The sequence below is a fragment of the Lactuca serriola genome, chromosome 7, assembly GCF_051521515.1.
Source record: "Lactuca serriola cultivar US96UC23 chromosome 7, Lser_US96UC23_V15, whole genome shotgun sequence".
In the NCBI taxonomy this organism is placed as follows: Eukaryota; Viridiplantae; Streptophyta; class Magnoliopsida; order Asterales; family Asteraceae; genus Lactuca; species Lactuca serriola.
Window position 1 is genome coordinate 204,907,257 of NC_136414.1, and position 9,281 is coordinate 204,916,537.

General features: G+C 36.7%; 1 protein-coding gene and 1 long non-coding RNA gene across 2 annotated transcripts; one reads left to right on the forward strand and one right to left on the reverse strand.

Annotated features, from left to right (window-relative positions):
* Nucleotides 1-6,929: 6,929 nt before the first annotated feature.
* Nucleotides 6,930-8,621, reverse strand: LOC145064833 (uncharacterized). The gene is made up of 3 exons (XR_013688109.1): nucleotides 8,513-8,621; nucleotides 7,854-8,379; nucleotides 6,930-7,742 (listed from the first exon to the last, which is right to left on the reverse strand). It is a non-coding gene; the product is annotated as an uncharacterized LOC145064833 (long non-coding RNA).
* LOC145064832 (transcription initiation factor IIF subunit alpha-like) lies at nucleotides 7,239-8,077 on the forward strand. Its single transcript, XM_079012201.1, has 3 exons — nucleotides 7,239-7,512; nucleotides 7,638-7,756; nucleotides 7,835-8,077. The coding sequence occupies exons 1-3, from the start codon at nucleotides 7,239-7,241 to the stop codon at nucleotides 7,865-7,867; spliced, it is 426 nt and encodes a 141-aa protein (XP_078868327.1). The 3' UTR covers nucleotides 7,868-8,077.
* Nucleotides 8,622-9,281: the final 660 nt, after the last annotated feature.

The window sequence follows — 9,281 nt, forward strand, 5'->3', positions numbered from 1 at the left end:
AGGATTTTCTGAGAGATTCAAACTTTTGCAAACACTTTTAAACATTTACTTACATTTTTTACAAACTTATACATTGAGACAGGTTCAAACGTTTTTGACAATGAACATTGACACTAAAATACTTATGAACTCACCAGCTTATTGCTGATCTACTCTTTCAAAATAACTTGTATTCTCAGGTCATCAGTAGACAGGTACCGATGCCAGCTTTTGAGATGATGGAGCGTACTCAAGACTCATCATTTTATTATTTTGAGTTACGTTATATTTTTGGTGTCTAAAACTGTACAGAACACGCATGTATTAAATTTATATATTTAATGCAATGGATGAGGTTGTTTGCCTATATACATTTACTGTGTTGTGATTACCTTACATGACGTCCTCCGCCCCAGAACGTTTCCGCCGTTCTTGGTTTTGGGGTGTGACACATTACAAGAGGATCATTGCATATAAGTTTAGAATCTAACAAGATTACGATAAATGACAAGAATTTGGTGTTCTTACATTTATTGTAAAGGATTTGGGATTGTGAAATGAGCATCATTGAAATGTTGTCAATCGATCTGTTTCACAAAGAGAGGACCACATGTGAACATAGTGTGCATACTTGGAGTATGGCATAGCTATTGTTTGGACGAACATAGTGTGCATGCTTGGAGCATGGCATGACTATTGTCTCAATTCAAGTATTAAGTTGATTAATCGAAACATGAAATAATGAGTAATCACTATGGTCCTTAGATAAAAGGTGTTTTTATTTACACTTAAAGTATTGGGGCCATACAAGATTAGTATTATTTTTGTGTTTCACTTTGCATGTTTTGACTTCCAGAATAACTAGGTCGTTCTTCCTGAACGACTAAGTTATTCAAACCATCCACAGTTGGTCATATGTTGGAAGTAGATATGAGTTAAGACTGTCATGAATCTGGCTTGTAAGATTTGTCTAAGGTGCATTAGACATAGCAATGGTTGCTACAACATTCATGAGTGCTCATAAGTTCTGAGTATTGGATTCAACCCACGCTCATTTTAATCACTTCATGGATTTTATCACGAGTGAATCATGAGATGGTAATATCTTCTATTCTTCAAACCTAGAGATATGAGTTGTTGACTACGAGTTGGTTATACATTGATTGCATGAAAACGCATTGGTAACTCGATGTTATAAAATGTGCCTTTGTGTATGATTCAACAAGTAGTCAGTACAAGCATATGAGTCGAAGTTTATCCATTCCTTTTAACCTTAATGGGATAAAAGCGATATCTGTAGGCCCCTCGATGATTTAGTGATGACAAAATGTAAGTGCTCGGCCGGGCCTGGACTAATTTGATTTGTTCAATTAGTCAGTCGTCATAAATCGGAAATCGGGAAACATCGAATGGACAGAGAGAATGATTATAATCCATGTCTCAGTCCATATGATATCTAGAATGGAGGAATATATGATCACTTATCTAATGGACGCGTCATTGATTTGTTCAGAGTTCAGCAGCAACTTTTAAGAGCTACGATTGTTGGTCAGGTTGTGAAGGCGTACTTGCAATAATAGTTATTAGACTTATCCAAGTGGGAGACTGTTGGATTAGTGTCTAAGTCCGTAACTATAATTGACATATACTTGACCTGACCCGGCATGGTCCATTTGGGTTGCATGGCATCATGCATTTGGATAGACTAAAATGAGAGAAATAACACTTAAGCTTTATTAATATATTATAAGTTCAGATATATTAATCAGATTATTTAATTAGTATTGATCAAGAATTGATCTAGAATTAATTAAGTGGTCAAAAGAAGACTAATTAAATATATGGGTTGATTGTGTAAAACATCCATACTTGTATAGTAGGCTAAGACTTCATGGATTATCAAGTTGGGCTAAAATCCATAGGATACTCCATGGATGCTCCATGGTGTATTTGAACCCATGGATCTAAGGAAATGGAAAGCCATGACAATTAGGGTTTACCCTAATTGTAACAAATATATAAGCATCTTATTCTTGTGCAAAATCGGCCGCTATGTGTGTATGTAGAGGGCAAGCCGATTTCATGAAGTGTGCATTTTTCTATCAAGTTATTCCAAGTGCATTCGATGTTGTGTGAACCATTTGAGGTGTCACACTTAGGGCACTAGGCTCTTGAGCTCCAAGGAATCAAGCACCAACAAAGAGGTATGTAATTCTACTAGATTATATATTACTTGTACTTCATAATATGCTAGTTAGGATAAATACCTTGGAAATTGATATTTGCATGTATAATAGAGAAAACATAGATCCAAGGTATTTAGGGTTGCATGTACACCATAAGAGTGTTAGAATGCTCAAAACCCAACAAAAAGGACAGGAGATTCGCTATGGAGCTCACCAAACTCACAAAGTTCCAATCTTAGGACATCAAACCCTAAAAATGGACCCAAAACAAGAACTAGCACAACAATGAGAAAGTTTCAAACTTTATAGCTCTGGAAGATGCACCAACAAGGGTAGAACTCATATCCACAAGCTATCCTCTTTCAAGACTCCTTCTTCAACAAGAGCTTCACCAAAAACACTTAAATGAGCCACCACACTCACACAAGCCATGGAAACGAGATTAGGGTTTTGAGAGGAGTTGGAAGCTGGAAATGGTGGCTGAAAATAAGGCCATCATGTTCCTTAAATAGGGTTACCTAAAAATAATAGGATTTATATTCTCTGCATAGTACGCCCAGCGTACTAGGTTGTCTTCGCGTCCATGCTATGCACATAAGTATGCTGAGTGTACACATACTTACGCCCTGCGTACTCATTTTCCAGCCATTTCTCAATAAGAACTAAACTTGCCAAAGCTTCAAAGTATCATAGCTTCTTCATTATAAGTCGGTTTCCAACGAATATCATATCCACGGAAAGGTGGAGAGAAGCCCTACGCTTCTTGTAACTCATCACAACTTCAAGGCTTCCTCATGCCTGGGTTACAGCCCACGAACCGTAATTCATAGACGATCCGAAATAAGATGTTATGGTTCTAGGGGTTGCATGTAATCATGTAAGATAACCTGATATCTCTTGATCTAGGCTTTGTTGTCTATTCCTTGTTTGTTTATTGCTCAAGAGTAGATCACATGTTCGACTGTCTATTCTTCCTTTGAGTATATAGAAATCTGAATTCATTTAGTGATCTTCCAGTTGTGGTGTAGTGTGATGTATAAGACCTTGTATGTTGTAATGACTTGTTACATAGGTAGATTAGTGTAAACCGATGTATGTATTGTTGTATTGTTTGATTGTCTGTTTGTTATATATGTTGACATATTAAGGTGTGGGTTGAAGCGGTCATGCTTTGTGTGGTAGGCCAAGATACCCATTCGGGCCAACGATGTGCTGAAGGCCAAGTGCAGACGAGCTATATGCTGAAGGCAAGTGGGGAGAACCAGTCTTGGATTGAAGGCCATTATATGTATGCTTGTATGTATATTGTGGTATATTTTTTGGGAAAACTCACTAAGCTTTGGCTCACTACAAGAAAAATAGCCTTTTACGACGCGCAAACAACGACACTCATTGATTTATGTTACGCAATGGAGAGTGATGTTAAAAAAGTGTCATCTCTTCAAAAAATTTAAGGATTTAGGTCACGCATTATTGTGTGCCCTTAAAATAGTGTCTAAACAAAAACAAAAAAAAAACACGGAGGGCACCTATAACAAAATGTGTGTCGTCTAAAGACGTCGCTTTATAAATTTTAATGGAACGCGCGTTCCATCCGGGGGAAAATGAAATCCTAAAAAATTAAAAACCCTGCATCTTTTTCTTCTTTCCCCTTTCCCAGATTATCGACACTCCTTCCTTTCCCTCTTGTCTCTCTCGGTCGCTACCTAGGGTTTTTATTGAAATGTTGAATAGATTGACTGAGGTAACCAAAGGTCAAGCGAACCGGGAAAGGGTAGTGAAATCTACTGTTACTCTTTGAAATCGGATCCAATCCTACCTTCGCCCCATGCCTCTTGTATCTATCAGTTGCTACCTAGGGTTTTTCGTGAAAGCTTGAATTGATCGACTAGGGTAACTAAAGGGTAAGCGAACCACGAAAGGGAAGCAATAAATCCAACACTCACTCGTAAATCGATTCTACTGGATAAGGTTTCAATTTGGGGCTCTTTACATTGCTATCGATTCTACTTTCATTCAAGCTTACATCGACTTTTTTTGGTATACAGTAACCGAAGCTTACAATCTCATCGATTCCAGTTTCTCTCTCTGAATAAAAATATCTCATATTCTCTAAAAGCCCTAAACCAGCCACCGCCGACTATAACCTCCGCCATCATTCATGTTGTCTTACTTCCCAGATGGGATGTGTTTGTGCGCGAGAAGACTGAACAAAAAATGGAAAAAAAAAGAAAATACGAGAGAGAGAGAGAGAGAGAAAAGATTTTAAGGCCGAGGAGAAGATGCATCAGAGTTGTGGTACTGTTCTTAACGTATTTTCAAAATACAATAACCTTATTATGGGCTTGAAGAAAAAGATGATCGTTTCCTCTGTTTTTCAGTTCTAGATGTTACGGGTTCGCCGTGATATGGTTTAGAGAAGTGTACGTCATCTCTGAAGGTCACAATCATCCATACCTAATTTTCAATTTCTCTCTCTCTCTCTCTCTCTAAACATCTCATCTCTTCTTTCTTTCTAAAACCCTAGCCTATCATCATTGCAGAGGAATTTTCGTGCTGTTTTCCACCATCTGTGTTGGACCAAACCAGTTTTCAGTTGACCAAGATTTGAATTGGAAAAAAAAAAGAAGAATTTTCGTTGTGCTGGTGGCTGACGGGACACAAAAGCCAATCGGTTGGGGCTTGTACAACTCGTGATCTATGTTCTGATCGAAAAGGGGTAGGTATTTCCTTGAATATCTATCTATCAATTTACAAAGAAGAAAATGAATTGATCGATTTATATTATTAATCACAAGTGTCATCACTGAATCTCTCCACATTGGATTTGATTAGAGTTGGTATAGCTTCTAGTAATGTGATAAGAGCATCAGAAGATAATCGGTTAGAAAATCATATTGTCTACTAAAACTTAAAAGTATGATATGGTTCCTTCTTGATGTATGAGTTTCCTATTCTTTAATATTCTGATGCAGGTCACTTATATTGAGGTCAGACCTTGGGGAGATGTACAAACTAAGTTATAGTTTGTGGGCTTCTCGATAATCCTGCATAATGAGCAGTTGAGTGGGCAAGGGAGATCATGTATATTTTTATCTCATGAAATCCTGGAACTTTTGTTGCCCTGATGAAATTTACATTATATCCTATGGGTGTGGGGTATTCATCAATATCAATAGTCTGTACAGTGTTGAGCTTTATAGGCCTCTAATATTGGACAGAAGTTTCTTATGTGAAACTAAAGTAAGATGGTTTGATGGGTGAAAACCTTCTCCATCCTGGTGTTGCCAACCGTGTATTGGAACTGTTGTTGAGTTCTTGTACCACAGTTGCATTAGTGGTCAATTTTGTCCTCAACATTTTTATACTCATCATCCTCTCTCTTAAGGTATTCAACTTTTCTAAATTTTTATAATGAGTCTTGATTCTTTTTGATGATATATTTGGTCATGCAGACAATATTTTTTGATGAGCTGCATGCAACTGAATCACGGAAAATGGTGGAGAGACTAGTTAATTATGTTATCTACAAGGGAACCAATGGCCAAGGCTAAGAAGCTCTCCTATAACCATCTTTTCCATCTTTCCTGCCATAGATCTTGGTACAATTCCATATCATATTTTTTATCTTTATTTCCATTAAAGTTTATATATATATATATATATATATATATATATATATATATATATATATGTGTGTGTATATATATATATATATATATATATATATATCGTTTGATTGATGATGTGGCACATCTTGAAAGATTAAGAATACTTGCATTTATGGTGGGGTTCCAAAGGGTCCTCATGATTTACAGAAAGGTAGGTGGTGATAAGCTCAAACGTATCAATCAATCTTCTAGGAATTGAAGGCATTGAAAACTGAATTAAGGTCTATATATATATATATATATATATATATATATATATATATATATATATATATATATATATATATATATATATATATAAGCATTTTCTCATGGGTAATATTTTACTTGTAGTGTGTGATCCCTCACCTGTCTTTAGGTGGGGAAGTGTTTTGGGCTGGTCAACATCACAAATCTTGTCTTGGCTATGTTACAAGATACAACATAGACAGCATGGTAATTTTACTCTCACTTACATATGTTTGTCTTTTTGATATAAATAAATATAAAATGAAAACTAATTCCTTAATCTGTTGCAGGTGGCCTCTGGACAAATAGCTAGCACTGAACTGTTGCACTTAGCTATGTTCAGAAAGTGTTTGAAAAGGTAACAAACTCAAAATTTTCAATAATTAGTATATGTTATGAGATTTAATTCAAAGTTATCAATAATTAATTGTGATTTTTGTCTCGCTTTGCATAGGTTTCTCTAGCAACTGATATGATGTACAATTAAGCTCTTTCAATCTGTTGGGACATACAACACCCATCCATGCTTGATCCCTTCTACTTGTGGGCCTATTTATTGATTACTGGTTAACAGAAAAGAGAGTCGACATGTTTAAATATGATCTTTCCTATATGGTAAGTAAGAGTATATTTATACAACTATAAACGAGTGATTGTTAACATAATCATGGTTTTATCTGTGTAGTGTTTTAAAGTCTCAAATCTTTGAGTTTCTAACAGCTATCAAATAAACAATTATTTGCTATTCTACATTGACTCTAAACAGAAGGGTAAACAAAAACAACAATACCCAAATCCCATATGAAACATGAGCCCTTAATGGAGGATAAAAGTAAGAATGTAAATACTATACAAAAAGCACATATAGATTAAAAAAGATACTAGGAACTATACTAATCCACTACCCTGATTTTAAGCCTAAACAGAAGGGTAAAATGGTCATATATTCACGTTTACAGATTTCATTCGCTTAAAAGTGAAACAGATGATGTGTATACAGCACTTGATGAAAAAAACATGCCATTAGTGATATACAACAAACACTTGTTATTATTACATTTAGTGTTTAGGTACAACCTCAACAAAGTTGCACAATACAAGCAACTTACACTTGAGGAAGCAGAAGAAAAGATAAAAAAACAGAAGGAAAACTGTAGATGGGTATGAAAGATGGATGATGAAAGCTGCAAACAATGGTGCAGCTGCTTTTGGTGAAGTTGAAAGGCCTGATGACAAGGAAGGTGGTGGTGGTGGAGGTGGTGGCAGAGGGCGTAAAAACAATAATGCAGATGATGATGAAGGGAATGTGTCATATAGAGGAGAAGAAGATGAGGATGAAGAGTTTGCAAGGAAAAATAGACTTGGACTTAATAAAAGAGGGAGTGATGATGATGAGGAATGCCCTAGAGGTGGTGATCTTGATTTTGATGATGATGATATTGAGAAAGGTGATTGTTTTGTTATTTGGATAATGGAACGGAATGACACATTCCATTTACTACTTGAATTTGAATTTTCCATGAGAAATGAAAATAGGTTGTTTGTTTATTTGTAATTATATGTGAGATTTCAGGTGATGAGTGGGAGCATGAGGAGATTTTCACAGATGATGATGAAGCAGTTGGTAATGATCCTGAAGAGCGTGAAGACTTATTAGCCCCTGAAATCCCAGCTCCTCCTGAAATCAAACAGGTTCACTTTAAAAAAAATAGATAAAATTAAAATATTGTTTTTTAAAACATTAAATAATATATATAATATATATCCAAGATGAAGGCGATGAGGTTACAAAGGCCGCTGTGATGGACTCCTTCAATTTCCATTTCTACCCCTTGTGGCTACTTCAACACTTGACCAAATGAAGGTTTCAAGAGGCCCATAAATCGATCGGTTTCTTCTTCAAACTGATATTGAAAACACCAAAGACGTGTTATGCATATATTCACGTGTAAGACACACACACACGTACATGTACATTTTCCTCTGTTTTAAAAATGATTCATTCTATTAAAAGCTGTAATTTTTTTTCTATATTTAGGCACAGAAGTTGATAAGCCTTTGTGGGTGGGAGCCAAGGTGGCTTCCAAATATTCAAGATTGCGAAGAACATTCTGCTCAATCAGCTAAAAATGGTGTTTCTTTTAATCCTAGTAAACATCATAACCCTAATAAGAAAACAATATCCAAAGATTCTTCAAAGAAGGAAACTAGATCCCCCTTATTGGATTGCAGTTTATGTGGGGCCACAGTAAGAATCTTGGATTTCATTCATGTAAATCGTCCTTCCCGTTTTTCCCCCAACAACATCGATGTCCCTGAAGCAAGTAAAAATATTGTAATCACACATGGAATAAGTGCAGCAACTGGAATTAATGGATGGGTTGAAGCTGAACAACAAACAGAAGACATTGATGAAGCTGCAACTACATGAATGGATTTAAATCTTACAATGGGAATTGGATTGTCTCAAAAAAGACCTGTATCTGACTTATACCAAGACCCAAATCTCGGTCAGGCTGCAGGCAGTGAGGTCGGGGGTCGGGCAGCTTCGTATGAATTCTGGGGCCCAAACAAAAGAAATGTATATGAAGGTGGGAGTACAGTGGATAGGCCACAGGGGATTATCCCCCATACAAATTACATTGAAGGTGTTGTCATTAACCGATATGCTGATGAAGTCAACGATAGTATACGGGCATGTGGGTCCGGGTCTTACAAATGGGACTACTCATCTGGTGCGGGTCCCATTCGGGTTTCATATTTTGATATTGACATAAATGCCCTACCTCATTCCACTAAAGATTCAGCAAAAGCTTCATCTGTTATAGCAATGGACACTTTTTTGTCACAGTGATGATGATAATGATTCAATGGAGAGTGTTGAAAATCATCCTGGATATGTAGGAGGAGATGCGGTTAATTACCCTTCAGTGTCTGGTGTTAAAAGCCCGGATAACCAGGGGAAAAATAGGACAAATGATGAAGAGGTTTTGAATCTTATGGGTCATGGAAAAGACGGTTTTACCCTTGCGATTAGTGGAGGAGGGAGTGTGGGAATGGGTGTAAGTCATGAAGCTGAGATTCAGGGGTCGGATGGGTTGATTCATAGAAGTGGAAGTGATGTTGGGAATTTTTCTGTAGCAGGGGTCGAGGTGGGGGTGGGATCCACCTCCACCTCAAGTGGTGGTGGTTGTGGGTGACAGTTGACTTTAGGTGC